The 23,885-nt window shown below is 46.0% G+C and overlaps 1 protein-coding gene across 1 annotated transcript in view; it reads right to left on the minus strand.

Annotated features, from left to right (window-relative positions):
- Positions 1–7,190: 7,190 nt before the first annotated feature.
- Positions 7,191–23,885, minus strand: part of ADRA1B (adrenoceptor alpha 1B) — a 58,465-nt gene continuing 41,770 nt past the window's right edge. The window contains exon 2 of the mRNA XM_060092619.1: positions 7,191–7,798. Coding sequence (XP_059948602.1) covers positions 7,191–7,798 — 608 coding nt within the window. The remainder of the gene's footprint in view (positions 7,799–23,885) is intronic.

Raw genomic sequence — 23,885 nt, forward strand, 5'->3', positions numbered from 1 at the left:
TAGTGGTTCAGCTTCCTGGTCTGTCAGGTGGGGATTCCCGTACCTGCTCAGCCTGTCGTAGGAAAACTGTGCTCTGGCATCACTTTGGACATGCAACTGCTTGGGCCAGACCTTTACACACCCACCCTGTCACCTCTCACATCTCTCACCTCTTTTAGACCCCTCCTCATCCAGGTTCTCATCTCTGACCTCTTAGAGCCTCCTGTATTCGTCAGCTCGGGCTGCCAAACAAACTCCACAGACTGGGTGGCAGACATTTCTTTCTCACAGTTCTTGGGGCTAGAAGTCCAAGATCAAGGTGCCAGCAGACCCTGTCCTTGGTGAGGACCCTGTTCCTGACTTGCAAGTGGCTGTCTTCTCACCGTGTCCTCCCATGGTGGAGAGAGGAAGCGCCAGTATCTCTCCCTCTTCTTATAAGGGCACCGATCCCATCATGGAGGCCCTACCCTCATGACCTCAGCTAAACTAATTACCTCCCAAAGGCCCCACCTCCTAACACCATCACATCGAAGGTTAGGGCTTCCACCTGCATCCTTTCTCCCTTGAATTCCCAAAGCCCTTTACTTACATGCCTCCAATGGCACTGATGATGTCTGTGTCCCTTCAGAATTCTTGTTTGGAGGGAATGTCCCATCTCCTCTTCCAGACTGAAATTTCATGAGTGCAAAGGCTGCATTTTATTTGCCTTTGTTTCTTTGCCTCCCAGATCAACAATCATTTGTAGACGAAATGAAAGAACAAATGGGGGCGTGACATACAGGTGTAAGTGGTTGCCGGATTTCAGGTGGTGTTTGGCAGAGACACAAACATGCTTTCAGCAGAAGCAGCTGGCACTATATGTGAGGGCAGTCACCAGCCCTTTAGCACTTTCCTCTGCTCCCGAGCAGTTCTGGAAGCTTCTTATATAGATGCTGCTTTTCTGAATGAGGCCATCAGCAAGGGCCAATGCTGTTTATCTTACTAATCACGATGACGTTGTCTCCAAAAAGAGCTTGTCTATGAGGATTGTGCATTGAGGAGAGAACAAAAGTGGCATCATAGATCGGCAGAGCTTAGGGGTTGTCTTTGGCTCAATGCTTCTGATTGTCAGATGGTAGACAGAAGCCTAAAGAGGGTGGAGACTTAGGAGCTGGGCTATGACCAGATACCTGGCCTTCAGACTCCCATCTCCACCCAGCCGGTGTATGAAAGCACTAACAATCGAACCACAGTGGGTGTTGGGTAGGCGGGGCCCAGCTGACATTCTTCAGATGCCACTTCCTACAGGAAGCCTTCCCTGACCACAACTGCCCCTTGCCGCAGCTCCCATCATCAAGTTAGAGGTAGGAGCCCCTGCCATGAGCTCCCCTAGCACTCTGTTCTCCTACTATGATGGCACTCCCATACTCACGGTGAGGTGACATACACTCGTTCATTCAAAAATATTCGAACACTTAACCATGTGGCAAGCACTACTTTAGATGCCGACGATACATCGGTGAACAAAACAGAAAAAAATCCCCACCCTCATGGAACTTGTATTTCTAGTGTGCATGGGGAGACAAACAAAAAACATAAAAACAGATAAAATATAAAACATGCTAGGCAGCAATAAGTGCTATGGAGAAAATAAAAGTGGGAAAGGGCTACAGGAGGGGCTAGATGATGTGGGCAGTGAGGAGGTCAGTTTTAAATAGGACAGTCAGAGGAATCAGATGACCCCTGAGAGGTGACCCTTGAGCAAAGATGCGAAGGAGGTGAGGGAGGAAGCCGTGTGGAGAGGAGGGGATCTAGGTAGAGGGGCCAGCAAGTGCAAAGGCCCCGAGGAGGGAGCCAGGCTCCCCAGTTTGAGGAACAGCAGAGGCCAGCGTGGCTGGAGCAGAGTGGGGAAGGAGAGGGCTGAGAGGTTAGAGCAGGAATGGGAGCAGATTGAACATCTGTCTCCTCCCCACTTCCCAACACCCACACTTCAGCAAACTAACTCATACACTGAGGCTCTGACTGTAGCCAAGCCAGCCAGGAGCAAGCCACTCATTGACTAAGGGAAAGGTTTTCCAGGGGAAGCCAAAGAAAAACATGGCCAATTCTTGGTTCTTAAGTTTCAGAAGGCAGGTCCAGGTGTAATGTGGGAAGACTGTGGAAGGATGCAATTTCTTCTACGTTGACCCAGCCATGCCTTTGTATCCTCTCACCCTTAGCCAGACTAAATAAAGATTCCATGGACTGGGGCGGTAAGGTGAAGACCGTACTGAAGGAATCTGCTGAGAGGAGGTGGGGTAGCTAGAGGCTGCCATGTCTGTTTCCAGGGCTGGGTGGAAGTCAACCCCTAATTTGAGCTGAGGAGTGGTTGCTGTTCTACTTTTTGGCATCTGGTGAGGACCTCTTGGTGACAGCATGCAGAAGGAGGCCTGTTCTTCATCCGGAGCAGTGATGCTCAGTACTTTGCCTAGGTCCCATGCAGCCCGCTCCCAAGATCCCAGGGCACTGATCCATCACCTCCATGCCCCAAATGGAAGATGGAGCCTGACACTTGGGGTCTCACCAAGTGAGGGTGGTGGTAGACGCCCAACTCCTGTCACACACTCAAATTCCCTGGTGACCTGCCCACCTCTCATCCAGGCTGGGCTCCCTGAGGGCTAGCATGTCTCGTGTGTATATTTCTCTCTGGATTTGGCTACTTCTGTATATCAAGGGAGTAAAATCTGTTGAAAAGTTTATGGGTTCCATATGTCTGTTGGGAGATTTGGGGGGCATGAATTGTAGGTGACATTTGGGCTGTTATGCTTACTTTTCTTTGGTTTTCACCAGGTTCTTTTTTTTTTTGGCTATGTTGGGTCTTCGTTGCTGCGCACGGGCTTTCTCCAGTTGTGGTTACTGGGGGCCACTCTTCATTGCGGTGGCTTCTCTCGTCGCAGAGCAAGGGCTCTAGAGCGCAGGCTTCAGCCGTTGTGGCTCGCAGGCTCTAGGGCGCAGGCTCAGCAGTTGTGGCGCACTGGCTCAGTTGCTCCGTGGCATGTGGGATCCTCCTGGACCAGGGCTCGAACCCGTGTCCCTTGCATTGGCAGGCGGACTCCTAACCACTGCGCCACCAGGGAAGCCCTCAGCAGATTCTTAAAGGAGCTTCTGGTTTAAGAAAGTTGAGAACTGCGAGAAAGGAGGATATGTAAGGTGGCCCACAGGTAATAAAAACAATGCCCAGTTTGGGCCAAGCTCTTTCATATTTTGTCTCATCCCAACCTTGTGAGGTCAGTGCTAACCACATCCCCTATTTCCACACAGGGCAATCAGCCTCAGGCCTAAGTAGCTGGTTCAGACAGTGGAGCTGGGCCTTGAACCCAGGTACATGCTCAGAGCAGCCCTGTGTCCCCTCCTCCCACTACTTCATCGCGGGATGCACTATCCCTAAGACACCCAGACTTCTCTCACACACCTATTCTGGCTTTGTCACTCTAGAATGTTCTATAACATTATTTTATTAAATTTCACTTTTCCTTTTAGTTTGGGCTGATCATCACCTTGAGTAATATGTTTTTTCATGCTGTAAGACATAAAATTCTTTTACTCTGTCATAAACTTGTGTCTTTCTTCTTCAAGGTGGACCCTGAGTCCTAAAACCCTGATATCTCATGAATAGCACCAAATTTGTTTTCTTTGTCTTTTTACTCAGATTTTCTAAACTTCATATATCAAAGTAATGAATTAAATAACCAATACCTCTGCAAATAGCTACCACTTATTGGATGTTCTCCAGGTGACTGGCATGGTGTCATTTTTACCCTCATGATCTCATTTGATCCTCCTAATGCCCCTATGAAGTAAGTACTATTATTATCCCTATTTTACATTTAAGGAAACTGAGGTTTAGAACCCATGGCAGGAGTGGGATTTGAGCCCAGAGCTGCAGGATTAACTACTACCCTTGCCAAGCCACTTCCTTCTTTACTTCGGCTGGTGTAAAGATGTATCCCTGTGTGTGCCTCAGGGGTGACAAACGACCCAGCAGTATTTGGGTAGTTAGAGATGATAAAGTAGGCTGCTTTGGGGCCAATTGTGAGGTCAGAGAGAACCTGTTCACCTCAGGGTGAACTCCTGATGAACTCGTGGCCTTCCTTGGGGTAGATAGACCACAGTGAGGCAGCCTGGAGAGGTCAGCATAATGCAGGCCCTGGCTGGGGGCACATATGGAACCTAGCACTCTCCAGGGATGTGAGCCACTGCTTGGCCAACCTTCCTTCTGGAAAGAGGTAGGAGGCTGCCACTGCTTCTTTGTGCTGCCTGGGTGGCCTCCAAGAACCAGTAAAGTGTGAGGTCATTGTAACTGAGCAGCTCAGGAAATACCTTTGGTGACTGTGGCTTCAGATATCTGAAGTCCAAATTATAACTTGCATTTTCCCAGTGATTCACAGTTCAGTATTTATACCACAGTGATCTCATCGAATCCTTTGTGCTTCCTGCTAGGCTGTGAAGATCATGTCCATTTGATAGATGGAGAAACAGATGAGAAGAGGCAGGTAAATTGCCCAAGGTCACCCAGAGCCAAGACTTGAACCCAGGTCCTACTGACTCCAAGTCCCATTCACCAGTGATTTTCAAAGTTCACGCTGTGGAGCCCTCAGGTGCTTGAGGCAGGCAAGGGGAAGGGGCTCAAGATGTGGAGGAGGAGGCCAAGGGGGCGAGGCTCTGTGCCCTTTTCCTCACTTCACTGCAGACTGCACTTGTATCAGGATTCTGTGTCAGACTTGTTTGAAAGACTTGTGTTGCTAAGCAAATGTTTCCAGAGGACTACCCCAAACTGTTCCTTCTTCTCTGGGAATTGGGTGCAGGCTCTTCCTTCCCTAGGACTCCCTTTTCTCTATAGCAGCAAGAAGAAACCTACTCTCTGTTGGAGGATATACTCAACCCCAAGATGGCAGCACAAGGGAGGAGAAAATGTACTGCACAGGGATATAGCAGATCCAGGTCTTAGTCCTAGGTTAGTGTGACTTGGCAAGTTATTTACCTCAGTCTCTCCATCTGTAAAGATGAGAGGATTGGCCTAGATAATTCTGAACATCGTTTTTTCAAACAACTAGTGAATCTGGGATATCATGCTTAGTTCATAGGATCTTAAACAGAGGTGAGTCACTTGAAATTGTATGAAAATGTAATTTTTTTATATGTGCATTTTTTTTCTGGAAGGTATATCTATAGCTTTCATTAGAGTCTCAAAGGGGTCTGTGATACGGAACATCTAGCTTCTCTGGATTTTTTCTTTATTTTTCTTTTTTGGGCAGATATGCTGGGAAATCTTATTTCTCCTTGGGGAGGGGGCTCAAGTTGTAAGAATGGTGTGAGAAAGCTATTTGCAGAAGGGAAATAAGTGTAACATATAAAGATAAGCAGAGCTAAAAGATGGGAGCTAGATGAATGATAAGAGCCAGTGAGCAAGCTAACAATACTGTTTAAGCCCCTGGATCCAGCCATGCCTGATACTCCTACACTTTTCAGCTAAATGAATGACTGCCCCTCCCCCATTAAGGGATTTTCTATTTCAATCGCCCATAGAATAAATGACTGATGTGCTAATATTACTGGGAGAAGCTCTCACCATTTGAAAAATTAATGAATCTCAACTTAGAAAAAGCAAAGCAGGAAGAGAAAGGGAATGGGGTGGGGGTTTTCCTCTTAGGCTCTTTTTTTTTTAATTTCAGGGAAGAAAAGTGCTCCCTGTTTTGTTCCCTATCCTTTATTCTTTTAGCAAACTAGTGGCTTTTAGAGACAGAAAAGACCTTAGAATCAATCTTTTTTTTTTTTTTTTTTTTTTTTTTGGTACGCGAGCCTCTCACTGCTGTGGCCTCTCCCGTTGCGGAGCACAGGCTCTGGATGCACAGGCTCAGCGGCCACGGGCCGCTCACAGGCCCAGCCGCTCCGCGGCACGTGGGATCCTCCCGGACCGGGGCACGAACCCGTGTTCCCTGCATCGGCAGGCGGACCCCCAACCACTGCGCCACCAGGGAAGCCCCTTAGAATCAATCTTGGAATTACATAGATGGGAAACCAAGATCCAGAAGAGATGTGACCTTCTCAAGGTCATAGAGTAAATTGTTAGCAGCACTGAGACTAGAACGGAAGTTACCTTCTTCAAGGTATGCTCCTCCTCTCTGCATGACTTTCCTCAGTGCTCTTTTCCCAGGCAGGCTTGCCAGTTAGCCGAGCTTAGGAGGGTTCCTGTGCCCGTATGTGTTGCATTGACATATGGATCCTTATCTTGTCCAGAAAATTCTGCAGTCTGGCTCTCTTTTTCAGGTTCCATGGGCACAGGCAAATAATGCTGTGTTTGGTCAGAAGATGCTGGAGGAGGTAAGGGACCAGTCCCCTCACAGGTGACAGGCCCACCTAGGGTGCTGGCCTGGTAGCTCCAGCTAGGATCGGGGTCCTGGAGATCAGGGCCAGGCCAGACATTGCCCAATGTTGCCCACAGCAGGAAGATTTGGATATGGGAACGGTCAAAAAGCAGGCAGGCAGGATTTATGGGACAAGTCCAGGGCGTCACTTTCGGCCACAGGGTCAGATTTATTTAGCCCTGAAGGGCAGGAATGGCAAAGGCAGAAACGGGGTCAAGGGGGGCCGGCGGGAGAGACAGGGGCACACCTTAATGTGAACGAAAAGGCAACTCAAGATCTGCCTGCCGCCCCGTTCACAAACTACTCAAAGCCGCACAGGAGAAATGACCTTTAATGTCCGACTTTGCTTCCAACCCCGCCAAAGTGCCACCGTTCAGTGAAGTACAGGAGGGGCTTGCGAGGTACGAAGTCACGAGACAAACAACACCCTGGCTGCCTCCTGGGCACCCACTCGCTCTGCCCCCGCGCGGGCGGCCCCACACACGCACACACGCAGACCACACGTACACCGCACAGACACACGCACGTGCACCCACGGTTAAATACATGTACAGAGGGACTCATTTAGATATATACACAGAGAGAGAGACGGAAATCCCGGCTGGCGTCGGGTCCCCCAGGCTCTCAGCATGCTCGGCCCAGCTCTCCGCGCTGTACCTGGCACCCATGCCCCTGCCAGAAAAGCAGCTGCCCCTCTCCCCGCCCCCCTCCCCCCGCTTCCCCGTGAGGCCCGTGTCTACCGGGCGCCGACACTCCCCTCCCTCCCTCCGCCCGCCCGCCCCCCACGATGATTGGCTCCCCAGGGAAAGGAAGCGGTGCGCGGGGGCCCTAAAACTGCCCGGGCGCCAGCGGCATGTTGCTTTTGAAGCCGGGCTGCCCGTTGGCCACGTCGGCTGCGGCCTCGTGGCCCCCGTGGCTGGCGTCTCCGTCGGTCCCGGGGCTCTCGGGCTCCGCCAGCAGCTTGAAGGTGAAGAGCGGGCTCGAGCCGTGGCGGCCGCGGCGGCCCGGGGGCTCGGGCGCGGGCAGGCTCAGGAGGGCGCCGGGCGCCTTCCACTCCGGGAAGGCGCACAGCTCGACGGGCGGCGGCGCGCCGCGGCCCAGATAGCCGGGGCTCGGCGAGGCCGAGGGCAGGGTCCGCTGGCTGCCGCTCAGGCAGCTGCCGCTGTCATCCAGCGAGTCCTTGCGCGACTGCGAGCGCTCCAGCGAGCCGCCGCGCGTCCACGGCCGGTAGGTGTAGGCGCAGCCGCCCAAGAGGCGGCGACGGCGGCGGCGGCGGCGGCCGCGGCACTGGCACCCGAGGATGCGCACGAAGGCGCGCTTGAACTCCTTGCTGGAGCTCGGGTAGATGATGGGGTTGAGGCAGCTGTTGAAGTAGCCCAGCCAGAACACCACCTTGAACACGGCGTCGGGGGGCTTCAGGGTGGAGAACAGGGAGCCTGCAGGGGGAAGGGGTGGGGTGGGCATGGGCAGAAAGACAGACAGCGGTTGGTGAGTAGTCAGACCCCTCTCTTCGATGGGATCGGCCCAAACACTGTCAGCCTGTGGCATTCCTGCCTCCAGGCCTTTGCCCAGGCCAGTTCCTCTACCTGGAATACTGCCCTTTACATCTCAAAATAAATGACTCCTACATTCTTTTTTCAGGCCAATCTCCATCACTTAACCTTCGCCCATAAAATCCTTTCTGATCTAGCTAAAACAGCATTCAAACTCCCGTATCTCTAGATTTCCTAGGGCAGTGCTTACCACTTTCTACTCAAATGATAATAATAATCACCCACAATTGTACAGCTCTTGGGTCTGAGGCACTGTATTGGCGCTTTACCTGTATTATTTTATCCTTCACAAAATGCCATGAAGTATTTCCATGGCAAATATGAGATGTATTAAAGACCTAAAGGTGAAAGGTAAACCTTTATAAGGTAAAAGAAGACACGGTAAAGGATGATCTTTTTGATGGAGGGGTGAAGAAAAACAACTTAACACTTCAAAAAGATAAACTATGGGGCAAGAATGGGAGAAGATTACTTACAATGTCTAAGACAGTCAAGGGGTTGATATTTAGAATATATAAGGACTCCTGAAAGTCAACAAGAAGAAGACAGCATTCCTAGTAGATAGTGGGCAAAGAAAAGGAACAGGCAATTTACAACATAGGAAACCCGAGGTCTAATGAGCATATGCCAAGATGCTCAAAATATTAGGCAGTCAAATGAAGTGAAAACCACAAAGTGAGAGAACATCTGTCAGGTTGGCAAAAATTAGAAAACTCGATAGTGCCAAGTGCAGACAAGGGTGTGGAGACATGGGAAGTCTCCTGCTGGTGGGGGCAGAGGCTGTGAAGACCTTCTGATCCCATTAGGTACATAGATACCTCCTGACCCAGCAATTCTGTTCCAGGGCAGAGCTCTCAAAGAATTTTCACACAGGTCCATCGGGGCCCATGTATGACTATGCTCAGGGTGGTGTTTATGGTGACAGAGAGTTGAAAAACACCTGGGTGCCCCTCACTGGGAATTATGGAAAGGTAGAGTGGAGTACATGCATAGCACAGCAATTATGCAGTACTTAGAAGTCCTGGATGACATGTCCAAAAAGCAATATGGAAAGATCTTAAATACATTGTTCTCTGTGAAAAAAGTAGGAAACAATGAGATTTATAACATAATATCTTTTGTTATAAGATACAACCAACCACACACATTTTCAAAAACATTTTCAAGTTAAAAAATATTATACATATCAAATACAAAATGGGTGCCTAAGGGTGAGGCAGAGGGAAAGGGGAATAAGGGATGGGAATAAAAGGAAATAAATCAATAAAGTAAGAGAGAGGCCTGGCTTAGATCGATGACAATGAGGTGCTGTGAATTGGGAAACATGATTAACTCATCTCTGTGAATTTGAGGTCCCAAAGCATTTCATGGCAATATTAAGTTAAAAACAATTCCATTTTAAATGCAAGGCAGTTGAGACTTGGAGAAGTTAAATGACTTGCCCCAGGCCACGCAGCATGTTTGTAATATAGCTGGAGTTTAAACTCAATTCTGTTTGAATATGAAACGTGTTTTCTTTGTTTTTAATGCTATTAATCATACCCTTTGTGGAAAAATGAGAAACTATTAAAAAGCAAAAAGAAAAGAAAAAATATTTTAAAAGCACACATACCCATAATGCAGAGACATCACAGTTTGGTACATAACCTTTCAGATTTTTTTCCTGTTGTATATTCGTATGTAAATGCTTTAAAAAATGCAAATATACTTTACAGAACATTTCGTAACTTCAAACCATGTCCCTAAGCCAGCCACTCCACCTGCAGTACAGTGACTTTTGTATTCCTGTCTTATCTCCTCTGTTACACTGTGAGCTTCCTGAGGGCCTGGTCTTTGGGATCACCTTTGAATCCATTTGTTGAAGGAAGAGCATCTGAATGGGAGAAATCTTAGCAAATCACGAAGTCCAACCTCCTCGCTTGGCAGATGGAGACACCGAGACCCAGAAAATGGCTGAAGTCCCCACAGTTGTGGCATAGATGCCACAAGAATCCCTATTTTGGATTGCACTTGAGTTTCCCCCCTGTAACACTTGCCCTTCTTGATTATTTGAGCTTTGGCTTATTGTTACAGGGAGCCTCCAACTTCTCTGCTTGGCAATACAGGGGTGGCGGCTGGGGGGAGATGGCCAGAGTTCCTGGTGCCGGGTTAAACCAGAGAGGGGTTAACTTGGAAAGAAGGTTATCCATACTCCGGGTAAGTGCTAACTATACATACAAGTATGCTGACTCTTCTCAACTGTGGGTTAGCTCTAGGTGGGGGCCAATGAGGGCGCCACCTCGTGGTCTGATTTGTGACAAGGCTTGCACCATTAGGTTTTTGTCCCACTGTCCCAGATTATCCTTTGGAATAAAACACTGGACAGAAGGCCCCAGTGGAAATGCAAATATGACGTGTGAACACCTAGTACCCATGATGAGGTGAGTTGTTTTTGCCCAGGGGGATGGTCTTGTTTCTGTCACCGACTCTAAAGGGCATAGTTAAACTGGTCTTGACAAAAATGGGAAACTGGAGAATAAATTTGGGGAAGTGGAGAGAGGGAGGTAACACTTGGAAACCTTGTGAATTACCCTGGACGGTAAATGCTGGTGAGCGTGTGCACAGGTAGGCACAGCACCCATGAGGACATGTTAAGGCCTGGGATAGAGGCTGGGGAGTCACAGACAGCTGCGGCAAAGGTGGGCAGGATCCAGAGCAGGAAAGCATACTTGCTGAAGACAAACTTGTAACTCTGCTTGCCAATCCTGTTGAAGATGTTAGTAAAATGGTCAGTAAATGGCTTAAAGGGGGTGTATCCTGAGGGACCAGCTTTTAAAGGATACACAAATAACAATAGTGCTAATAGCTAATATCAGAACCGTCAGTCCCATTGTGTGTGCTCTTGTACACATCTTACACTAAATCCTTTACACCATTTGCCCATTTAATGATCAGAGTAATCCCTAGATGAACTATAGTTGGTCCTATTTTTTTTTAAAATATTGACATATGTTGTGAATTTTAAATTTTATTTATTTATTTATTTATGGCTGTGTTGGGTCTTCGTTTCCGTGCGAGGGCTTTCTCTAGTTGCAGCAAGCAGGGGCCACTCTTCGTCGCAGTGCGCGGGCCTCTCACTATCGCGGCCTCTCTTGTTGCAGAGCACAGGCTCCAGACGCGCAGGCTCAGTAATTGTGGCTCACAGGCCCAGTTGCTCCGCGGCATGTGGGATCTTCCCAGACCAGGGTTCGAACCCGTGTCCCCTGCATTGTCAGGCAGATTCTCAACCACTGCGCCACCAGGGAAGCCCCCAGTTGGTCCTATTTTATGGATCAGGACACCAGCATATAAGAGTCGTAGGTTTTTACATTTTTATACATCCATTCATTCATTCGACAAATACGGAGCTCTGCTAAGTGCCAGGCATGAGGCCAACCTGTGGGGATACAGACAAACAGGGGTGTGGTCTCTGCCCTGTGGCAGTCCACAGGCTTGTGGGAAGGCTGATGCATTCACAGTCCATTGCCACAGAACACATATGGCTTTATGATAGGGGCATAAATATCATTCTGTACCCCTGTGCCACGTGGCATTTCTTTCTAGGTTCTTCTTGACCTCCATCACAACGGAAGCACCTTGTCAGGGATAAAGACAGTCTGGATCTTTCTCTTTATTTTCTTACAAAGCACTCTCCAAGGACCATGGGGCTGAGATGTGCTCAGCCAAAGGGAAGGGGGTGATGCTGACTTTTCTTATGGCATTTACTTATAGCCTCAATTTGAGTTTGGGCTCCCTGAGTTACTTGTTCCTCTGAGAAGAAGGTCATTCTTTGCCTTCAGCCGCTTTAGGCAATGTGGCCTGGTGACTTGAGCTCAGAGTTTGGGATCACAGAGGCCTGGTTTTGCATCCTTTTGGTGTACTGGCTGTTTGACTTTTGAAAAGTTAATTGGCTCTTTCAGGCTAAATTTTCTTATCCATAAATTGGGGATAACATCTGCTTCATAGGGTTATTCTGAATACATGAAAAAATCCATGTAAACATACTTGACCCAGGGTCTGGCACCTTGAAAATTCATAAATGGTGGCCATTTTCCAAATATACTTTATATCCTGGCCCATTCATTGCCCTCTTGAAGGAACTCTGCTCTGATTAACCCTACCCGACTCAGACTGAATTCTTCATTCTGTACCCCACAGAATCTATACAATCAGATCTTATTCTGTTACTTTATTGTTTGTCTGTGAATTAAGCCATCCCAGGGCTGGCTGAGTCCTTGTTTACCACCCAGACTCTAAATTCCTTCTGGGCAGAAACCATATTTTTATTTCTTTTCTTTTCCTTTCCAGATTTGTATATTTTTATTACAAAAGTGACACAATGGAGAATGAATAGGGGGAGCACAGGGAATTTTTAGGGGAGTGAAACTACTCGGTATGACGCTATATTGGTGGATATATGTCATTATACCTTTGTCAAAACCCATAAGATGTACAATACCAAGAGTGATCCCTAATGTAAACTGTGGACTTTGGGTGATTATATGTCAATATGGGTTCATCACAGTACCTTCCTGTCAATTTGAATGTGAACCTAAAACTGCTCTAAAAAATAAAGTCTATTAAAAAAAAATCTCACTGACCCTTAAAAAACTAAAAATAGAGTTACCTTATGATCCAGCAGCCCCACTCCTGGGCATATATCCGGAAAAGATGAAAACTATAATTCAAAAAGATACATGCACTCCAATGTTCATAGCGGCACTATTTATAATAGCCAAGACATGGAAGCAACTAAGTGTCCATCAACAGATGAATGGATAAAGAAAATGTGGTGTGTGTGTGTGTATACACACACACACACACACACACACACACACACACACACACAGGAATATTACTCAGCCATAAAAGAGAAAGAAATAATGCCATTTGCAGCAACATGGATGGACCTAGAGATCATCATACTAAGTAAGTCAGAAAGAGAAAGACAAATACCATGTGGTATCACTTATATGTGGTATCTAAAATGTGGCACAAATGAACTTATTTACAAAACAAAACAGACTCACAGACATAGAAAACAAACTTATGGTTAACAAAGGGGAAGTGGGGGAGGGATAAATTGGGAGTAGGGGATTAACAGATGCATACCACCATATATAAAATAGATAAACAATAAGGATTTACTATATAGCACAGGAAAGTATATTCAATATCTTGTAATAAACTATAGTGGAATCGAATTAAAAAAAGAATATATATATATATATATATATATATATATATATATATATCCGAATCACTTTGTTGTACACCTGAAACTAACACAATATGGTAAATCAAATATACTTCAACTAAAAAACCCCTCACTTACAAAAGTGACACCTGCTAAATTAAAAAATTACACATTACAAAAAAATCTATATAATATAGACTGAAAATTCTTTCTTCATTCAAGTAGACAGGACCAGAGTTAACAGTTTTGTTTTGATCCTTTCAGACAGATTTTTTTTAATGGGGTCATACACATACCTTTCCCCAAATTTCTTTCTTCACTTAGAATACATAAAAGCTATTTCCCCATGTCAGAGCATTACATCCTGCCCTCTGGATATAAAGTAGTTCACTAAACTCTTTCCTGATGATAGTCAAGTAGGTGATTTCCAATTTTTGGCTATTACAAACTGCAGTAATGACAAGCCTCACGCATTTCGCTTTTTGCACGTTTGAGTGTTTCTGCAGGCTAACCTCCTTCACGAGCAATCACTGGGTCAATTCCACATTTAAGTCCTGACAACTAGCCAAATTGCCTTCTGAACTGGTTGTACCAATTTACCCTCCTCCCATCGACTGCGTATGAATGTGATATTTTCCCTACACCTCCACAACTCTGGGTGTGGTCAGTTCTTAATCCTCATGTGTTTGGAAGCTGAATAATGACCTCACCTACCCTCTTGTTCCATTTGCATTCTACTTTGCTTCCTCCTCCTGTAGACCCCAGCATGACTCTCGCACCCTGAGCAAGCCCTCAGTGACTTCTGACAAGGACTGCCCTTTTCTCGTTAGATTCCGATTCCTGGGATAGAATCCTGGTTCTCTCACCAGACACATGACCTTGGGCAAGTTTCATACTATACTTAAGCTTCAGTTTCCTCATCAGTAAAATGGAGCTAATAAGAATACCACCTTCCCTAGGTTGTTGTGAGGATTAAACATGGTAAAACATGTAAAGTTCTTACTAGCTTGTTGGGTACTAGGTTCCTGCCACCTAAATCAACTCTGCATTAATGCTTATTAACCAAATAATAATTATTCCTGTAAACCACTCATTGGGCTGGAAATCTAATTACAGGAAACCTGTTTGATAACTTGATGTGTCATTTTGGGTAAGTTGCTTTCCCTTTCCGGGCCTCAGTTTCCCTCCTTTAAAAATGTATTTATTTATTTTACTGAACTAGAGTTGATGGACAATATTACGTTAGTTTCAGGTGCACTACATAATAATTTGACATGGTTTCCCTGCTTTAGTTGAGTGGTTTGATCTGAGTCTTGTCCAGCCTTAACATTCAGAGTCTCCACGAGGCCAGAGCTAGAAGCCCTGCCCATCTCCAGACCCACCACAGAGGGGCAGTGCAGGTCAGGGACTGGACTGCCAGCTGCCTTGGATTCCACACATATGTTGGACCCTTCCCTCCTCCCTCACTTGCCAGCAGCAGAGCAGCCACGTGGATTAGTGGCCCTGTCTGCTACGCCAGCCTGCCCTGGGGGGAGCCAAGAAGCCCTCGTTAATTAGGGAAGGTGCTGAGGCCCTTGGGGCATGAAAGCGGATTGGTGACAGGGATCTTTTTCTCTGGGCACCCAAACAGACCTGTGGGGGCCAATGAAGCTGCCAGGAGAGGAAGCAAATATCAATGGGAAATGTGGGTTCCTGGAAGCCTGCTCTCTCTGCTGGAAGTCAGGGCTATGCCTGCTCTTTGCCAGGGCCACTAACTCGCAGTGCATGTCCCTGAGCCTGGCTCCACTTCTCTTGCTCATGAAATGGTCCCACGCTCCTTGCCCTGTGTCTTAGCATCATGGCTTGGCAGGACTCCGAAACCTTCTTCCTTAACAGAAGGTCAGTCAGGGTGAGTAACTTGCTCAAGGTCGCTCAGCTGGTGAATGGGAGAACGACAGCCAGAACCTGTTCAAATGTCCTTCAATTGATCCAACAGAGATTTATCGAGACAGTGGAGTCCAGTGGTTAAGGACCTGTTCAGACATCACAGGCAGGTACAGCTGGGTTCAAGTGCTGACCCTGACTTCCCAGACGAGTGAACTTGGGGAAACTACTTGAGGTCTGTTTCCCAGAAAGTGGGGATGGTGATTTCTTTTCTGCATGTATGAGTTGAGCTTAGGCTTGGTAAGTGCCTGGCATGTTGAAAGCACTCAAAGCTGTCCTCAAAGTCCAGTTTGACTGCTTCAAACACAACTGCTGTTACTATTGCCAACACTGCTATTACTGCCAGTACTACTGCCAAGAAGATGAGGAAGGTGGCGGAGAGGATTAGGTCTCCCGTGCAGACCAGGCCTCGGGACTCTCACCCTGCTGCTCTTTCCAATACAGGCCCAGGAATGGGACTCCAGGTAGTTCTGGAACTTGATGAAATTGTATGTGATGTTCATGCATTTTTCTGGGGGAGAATCCATAGCTGTCATCATGGGCTTGGGTCAGCAACCCTGAAGGGTTAAGCCTCACCCATCTCAAGTCTAGGGCTTCCTAAGCATCAGTCATTCTACCACCCGGACCACCTGTTTCTTTAAATCAACTCACTTTTGGTATCTAAGTTAAATTTTTTTTAAAAAAGGAAGCTTTCTATCATCATTTAAAAACCTGCATCATTTGCTATAAGCAGAATGCAATGGTAGAGAAAAATAAGATGAAAACTAAACAATATTAGTACCTCTGGATGCCTCCATACAGTAGTGGGTCTGAGCCTGCTCCCTTGTTCAGAAAGGGAGATTAGCCGGGGTTGAGGGGTGTTGAAGACTTGCTGGCCCTAAACTGAGAGGAATTCGTTCCTCTTTGAGGACCCGAAGGATTGAAAGAGAAGTGAAGAGGGAATATTTTCTCACTGCAGAACCCAGCCCCTGGAACATAGTAGTGCTAAATAAATATCTGTTCATCGACTGACTGATTGAATACGTGACTCAGAGTTTTTTGTGCCATCTCTAGCTGTCACTTCAAGCTATCTTGCACATCACTCAGATCTGTAGTCATTTTGAGTAGCATTATGGGTGCAGCCCTGGGAAACCATTTGTGGGAGGCCACGTGGCTCCACTCGGTTGCCTCTTGCTAGCCTCTTACTGAGGTTTTTTAAACAGGTCAAACCAGACAACACCTCTGAAAGGGCTTGGAGGGGTTGAAAGCTGCACACCTGGATGGGGCGAGCAGGAGGCAGAACTTGAGAGCGGAGGGATGAAGCAGCAAGCAGATGGTGCAGTGAAGCCACTCACATCACTTGGGCTTTGCATGCCTGAGGGAGACTTAGAGGCATGGTGAAGGGCAAGGATCAAAAGCTAAAGCGGGGACTTCCCTGGTGGCGCAGTGGTGAAGAATCCGCCTGTCAATGCAGGGGACACGGGGTTGAATCCTGGTCCCGGAAGATCCCACGTGCCGTGGAGCAACTGAGCCCGTGCGCCACAACTACTTAGCCAGCGCTCTAGAGCCTACGAGCCACAACTACTGAAGCCTGTGCTCTGCAACGAGAAGCCACCGCAATGAGAAGCCCGCACACTGCAAGGAAGAGTAGCCCCCACTCACCGCAACTAGAGAAAGCCTGCACACAGCAATGAAGACCCAACACAGCCAAAAATAAATACATAAAATAAATATATTTTTGAAAAAAAGCTAAAGCGGAGCAGGACCAGCACAAGGAGAAGGACTTCTTGGCTGGACCATGGTCCCAATGGGTCACCTTAAGGTGCTATTTAACAAATCTGAACAGTGAACCTCCCTCCATTCTTCAAAACCCCAGGGTATGTTTGTGGAGTAGTAGCTACTATTTAACAAGCTCTTATCCTGTGTCAGCCACTGGCCAAACGCCTAAACATCTTTACGCCCATTACTCCTTCAACCTGTCTGTTCCCAAGGCAGCCCAGCATGACTGCGCCTGGCACAGCTCTAGGGGGCGCCATTTCGCACTGCAGTCTATAGCGTTCCTGGTGACTGGGTCCAACCTGCCGTGCCCGCTGGAGGCCACAACTGCCACACTTGGGGGAATGGAAGGCAAGTTGCTCCAGGTCACAGACCTAGTGGGGGATAGAGTTTGAATATGAATCCAGGAAGCCCTAACAGAAGCTGTCAATCACTTCCAATACAGTTCATGGGGAAACAAAATACACAAGCTGGTGTGTATAAAGGACAGGAAAAATATACATGAAAGGAGACATCAACCGTGTTTATCTTTGGGGGGTGAAATTATGCATGAATTTTCCCTCTCTGGGCTTTTTGGTGTTTTCCAACATTTTCTCCATAAACACGAATTACTTTTGTAATTGGGAAAAATCCAATGAATATTATTTTAAAAAATGAACAATGAATCAAAAGATACTGTGTTTATGGGGTCCTAGATATATGTCAGCCAACTATCTTATGTTCTATTTCATTTAATCCCCCTGACAGTTCTATGAGCAAAGTGGGATTATCCCTACTTTACAGATGAAGAAATGGAGCTGCAGCTAGAAGGCAGCACTTGTGCAAGGTCCCCCACAGGTAAGAGAGAGAGAGAGAGAGGTTGGAAATCGGATTTTTTGTTGTTAAGCCCAGCAGCCTCCTCTGTTAGCTCCTGATGTGCCTGTAGGTCCCCTGATGTGCCTTATCCTCTTACTATAGGGCCCTTTAATATTCCTTCATTAAATACCGGTTGAAGGAATGACCAGTGTGTGGGCTTGGAGACTGCAGCAAGGCATAGAGGGATGTAAAGCATCATTTATCTGGTCCCCCCCAGGGCTGGGTGGTTTGTAACATCCCCCTGAGCTCTGACATTCTGGGTCTGTAGGATTATAAATCTGATTTGACTTATTTCACAGTCAGCTTCACACAAGCAGACATCTCAAGGGAGCCAGTGGGTGGTGAAACCGTTTCGATCAGCTTGTAAATAGAGTGGAGCTCCCTTTCAATGTGGCTGTTATTAGGAGCACTTGGCTACACCTTTAGCCAAGCCAAGTCTCCCCAGTGGAAACAGTCTGGTCCAAAAAAAATTCAAAAATTGAAAATACTAGTTGCTAATTCTTTCAGCACTGGCTTTGTGAAGGAAGTTTCCTTGGATTTGGAAATTCCCTTCGAGGTTTTTCCATTTTCATTTGCTGCTTAACCCTGGAATGAGATCACAAAATTGTCCAACAAATACAATATCCTTGGGGCCAAAGAGACACATGTTAAGATTTACAGCAAATACTGAAAACAATAATAATCACCAGAGCTACCATTTATAATGAACTAGGAACCAGTTATTAGCTACTATGTTTATAACCATTCTCTCATACAATCCTTCCAGAAGCCTTGCTATTAATATATCTCATTTTACGGATGAGGAAACTGAGGTTTAAGACAATGAAGTCACATGTCTAGTAAGTGGTAGAGTTAGGATTAAAGTCTAACTCTGAAGTCTACTCACTGGTTCTTACTCATTGTTTAATAACAAGAAAAAGAAGCTACTATTCATTTCCTTAAGCACCAGGCAATTTCTCCCTCAACTGGGAACAATCTTTCTCTTCACCAAATTGTCATAGTATTTTATCTGAGGCTAAAATACGGCATTTATTACTTTCTGTATTGAATTACAGTTGCTTAGGGCTATGCCACATCTCCTCAGATTAGACTGTGAGCTTCTAGAAAAAAGAGTTCATGTCTGATTCTTCTCTTTCTACTCAGGGCCTAGCACAGTGCCTAACACAGGACAGGCACTCAGCCAACATGTGTTACAAGAATAATATTAGTAATAAAAATGACAAAACCAAAAATACGTTAGCCTCTGGCTACTCAAAGTGAGGCTCATGAGTAAACAGCATCAAAATCACCGGAGTGCTTGTTAGAAATGCAGAATCTCAGTGATCCAGTGAATCAGAAGCTGCTTTTTAACAAGATCCTGAGGTGAGAAGCATTGCCTTAGTCCACATTATAATTTTATTGTAAAAATTGTTTTCCCGGGTGTCTTGGGCTTCATGATGGGCAAAGGCTGGGTTCAGAACCACCTCACCATGGGATTGACTTCCTTGTCCCAAACCCTCCAGTGGCTCCTGTAGGTTATAGGATAAAGTTCAAGCTGCTTCAGCTGGAATTGAAGACCTGCTCAACTTGGCTGCAATGGACTGATTCTTCACAACACGAGTTGACCTTTCCGGCTCCTTTCCCTGTATCTACTCTGTCCACTGGTCTGAGATGCCCGTTCTTTTCCCCTCCTCCTCTCCATCCCTTCCAGGCCTGGCTCAAATTCCTCCTTGTCATAACCACAGCCCATGATGCAGAGCTTCCTGTGACGTGTGAAAGCAGAAGGAAGGAGTGAGCAGGCTGTGAAGACCTGCTCAGATCCAGGTAACCGACACACCTTAGCTAGTTTCACTCCCACAATAAGGCACGAGGGAGGACTGGGTTCTGTAATTCTCAATTTTCAATTTACAGATGAGGAAATAAAGTCTCCAAGTGTATGGAGCTCACCCGATGTTACACGGCTATTAAATGGTAGAGCTGGTATTCGACCCCAAAGCTGCCTGGTCTCAAAGCAGTTTTCACAACAGATGATACTGCCTCTCAACTCTTAGAGTAGTTCTGGGTGGGGGAAGGCTAGAATTGTTTACTTCTTATTTATCATGGTCTTTCTATATATTTTATACGGTCATTAAAACACAGAAGCCAAGAATTTTGTGGCACTCTACCTCGATGGTTCTTAACCTGAAAATGCTGGTTATGCAAATAATTCAGCATCATATAATTTCAGGGGCTCACAGACTCACTGAATCCCATCCATGGGTACCCAGGAGGTGCACAGTCACCAGATGAAGAGTCTTCTGCTATCCTCTCCACAGAATTCTATCACAACAGCTGTTGAACTTATTTATTTAAGAGTCTGTCTCCCTTGTTTACAAGCTCCTCAAGGCCAGGGTCAATCTTACTTGTCCTATTTCTCTAGCCCCAAACACAGAGCTTGGGTTATAGTGAAGGTGTAAAACTATTTGTTGAGCACATAACCTCCTCTTCATGTGCCTAGCCCAGTATCTGGTTCATAGTAGGTGCTAGGTAAATGGTTGTGGAGTGATTCTCTTGCTTGTAACGTGCTTCCTTCCTCTTCTTTATTTAAATGGTAACCACAGGCCAATGCCTAGTCAGTTTTCATCTTCTTCCTGAAATCTTTCCTGACTGCTCCAGGCTTCTTCTCCTATATCTCCCATCAAAACAAAGGCCATACCACATGGATTCATATGGAATGTCATTCTTAAGAGATGTGCCACTTGTCTCTTTGGGCAGCATCAAAGCTCTTTGAAGACGGAGTCTGTGTTCTATACTTCTAGCACAGGACTGGGCATGGGGTCCGTGCCATCAGTTGCCTGCTGGTTACTTGATGGACCCATTCCAACTTCAAAGAGGGAAGCGACCTCTTGGCTCAGGCCCAGAGTTGGGAGAAGATGGGATGGAGGAGTTTCTGCAGCACTTAAGGGTCTATCTTTGATGCCAAACTGAGTGTGTTCCATGCTTTGACCTCAATAGCAATTTCCCCATAGAACCCTTTTAAAACTGAGTGTTGGGGGGAACCTATGTGAAGGAAGCGATACAACTTTATGAAGGGGCGTAAAAAGAAGACATGTATAAATGGAGAGACACAGCTTGCTTTAGTCTAGAAAGTCTCTAACCAAGAAAACTTCAGTTCTCCCCAAATTCATCTGGAAATTCAAGATAATCTCATTAAAATACCACCAGGTTTTCTTCAGGGGGGTGGTAGAGAGGGGAACCTAAATGATCCCAAACTAAATATATGGAAGAATATAGATTATAGAAGAATCACCATAAAAAAATAGCCAGGTCAATTAAAATAAATAAAGAGGAATGGTGGGAGTGGTGTGGGAAGATGGGGAAACTTACCCCTACAGAGAGTAAAACCTATCATACAATCATATCATACCATAAAAGTAATTAAAAAATACCAGGGAAGGAGGTGCAAGAAAATGCAGATAGATCAATGAAATTATACAGTTTATAAACAGAACCAAATATCCATGAGAATTTTATATGCCATTTCAATGCTTGTGGGGAAAAAACAGATTATTCTTTAAGTGGTGTTAGGACAACAGTCTCTAGCTATTTAGAAACAAATAAAGCTGGATCTCTACTTTCTTACATTAAAATAAACCCAGATGGATCTAAGATTTTAAATATTAAAAGATTATTAAGATATAAGAAGATGGAAGTGAATATTTTTATGATTTTGAAATAGGAAGGACCTTTTTAAGCATGACCGAAGTTCAGGATCCATAAAGAAAAGTATTGCTGTGTTTGCCTAGACATTTCTACAAGGTCATAAACTTTGAAAACAAAGTTATCAGAATTGACAGAAACATTTGTAAATTAAAGGACAGTAAAAGGAATATTTCTAATACATAAAACTCTCTTTCAAATCAAGAAGACAAAGCAACTCAATAGAAAACAAAGCAAATCATATGGATAAGGAAATAACAAGAATAAGTACAATGGACAGCCAGTGAATTAATGAAAGCCTCATGAAATCCTTTACAAAGCAAATAATGCAAATTAAAAAGCAGCAAAATATTTCAGGTCTATTAGTTTGGCAAAGGTATGAGAAAACAGACATTTGCATGCATTCTGTGTGGGGCTACAGATTTTGGGTGGAAAACTGGTGTTATCTGATACAATTTAAATGAGCATAACTTTAGCTTTTGATGTAAGTACTCAACATCCAGGAATTTATCCTACAGAAGTACTCTTAAAAGGGAGCAAAGATAAAAATACAGGAAACTGCAGTCATGTTCCCCCCAAATGGGAAATAACCTAAATTCCAGCCATAGGGGATTATGAAATAAACCACGTAGCAGTCACGCATTGAAAAACCATACATCTATTAAAATGGTAAGCTAGGTCTACATGGAATGAGGCCCATGCCAGAGCTAAGTAGAAAAAAACCAAATTTCAGGAGAGAATGTCTAATATCTGATTTTTATAAAAAACATTTTGTGTGTGCGTGTGTGTGTGTTCATAGAAAAAAATCTGGGTGAATGTGAAAAAAACTGTTCATGATGGTTATCTCTGGAGGATGGCTTTATGGGAAGATTTTCACTTTTTATTTAAAATTCTTTTTGCAATGAACAATCATTGCTTTTGTAATTAGAGGGAAACAGGGAGAGAGGCAGGGGGGAAAATGAGAGAGAGAGAGAAAGAGATAGAGAGAGTGGTTGAGAATATAGGGGGAAAGACCCAGCCTAGGGCTAGAAGCTGGCCGACCTTTATTCAGGGTCATCACAGTTGTGGGCCTCATTTCCTCATGTATGAAATGAGGGGGTTGCATTAGCTACCGGGGCTCCCTGCTTCTTGGATTGTCAGCTGTGTTCACTCCATTGCAGAGGTGGAACAGAGATGAGGGGAAAAGTTACAGATATACCTGTGGCCAGAGTGTCTTTGAGCCTATAACAAAAAGGCTGTGCAATACTAGATGCTGCCCTCAGAGGGAGATGAACCTGCTGCTTGGCTGAGAAGCTCGGTACCTTCAGATGAAAGGCTCCAGAGAGAACAGGGACAATTACTGGCTTTGGGGAATCAGGTGGTAAAACGCTGAGATTGGACCACTTAAGCCATTAGGCACCATGCAATGCCTTTCATCCCTTCTCTCAGCAGCTGTCCACTGACGCCCCTGCCTTCCTCTTTCTGACTCATCCCTCTGATCTGTCCTTTGGCTGGTGGTAATCCAAACTTTTTCCTATATCCACTGGCTTGCCAGGTTCAGGTTGGGACCCCTACACAGCTCTGCATCTCCTCTCCACCTGTCAGGCCTGGTCTGGGATGCACTCCTCCTCTGGGGGCCACACCTGGGCGTCATGCCTGCCTTGTCACCTGCAGCCCTTAGAGTGAATGATGCCAGCCTGCTGTCTCTAGGGCGTCTTGTCTTCTCACCAGAGCCCTCGCCTGCCTTTCTTTATCCCGAGGGCCAGGCACATCGCTGGTGTCATGAATATTGTATGATGAAATGATTAGTCTTTGCTACTGCATACGTGCCGCTGTCCAGATTTTAGCAAAGCAGGGCCTTCTCCTGCTTCTCAGTCCAGGTCCACAGACATGCCATAAAATGACCCTGAAATTGCTGCCCTTTCTCATAGCTTGAAGGCTCCTCATTGCTACGAAATTTGCAGATGCAAGTGCCTGAGGGACAATTTACTGCTCAACTCAGAGATGGCCTGTAGGACAGAGAGCTGGCTGGGCTTGCTGCAGCCATGGGAGAATGTTTTCGGAGGGTTTCCATGAAGGGACAGGATGTAATTCAGTATTTACAGGCTATGCTGTTTACATATGTGTAGCCCAGGCATCAGCTGGGGGCCTTTCCACCCCTTGAAAGCTATAGGCGAGATGATCGTGAATGTCCCTTTCCCATAACCCTGGGATGTCCAAAGCCCTCCCTCAAAGCCTCTGGATTCCTGGAGTGGGGCAGGGGGAATAACTTCATTCCCACCACTCTGCTTCTTGGGCTCCATTTCCCTTGATGTCTGCTCTGCTTATACCACCTGGAAGCAGTGATTCCACAAGAGGAAAATTACCCACACCAAGCGTTTAAGGTACTACTCAGTGCTGGGCTCCCTGGCCCCCTCCTTGTCCTCTCTCACCTCAGCTCCTCTCCTCGCAGATTGCTCCAAGAGTTCCAAATTCTTATTGCTTTTTTTGGCAATAATTTCTGTTCTCTCTTGTGGTAGCTTTGGCATCAGCCTTGTTGAGGGCAGCGAGGAAGAGGGGCATGTA

This window comes from Mesoplodon densirostris, chromosome 3, assembly GCF_025265405.1.
Source record: "Mesoplodon densirostris isolate mMesDen1 chromosome 3, mMesDen1 primary haplotype, whole genome shotgun sequence".
Taxonomy (NCBI): domain Eukaryota; kingdom Metazoa; phylum Chordata; class Mammalia; order Artiodactyla; family Ziphiidae; genus Mesoplodon; species Mesoplodon densirostris.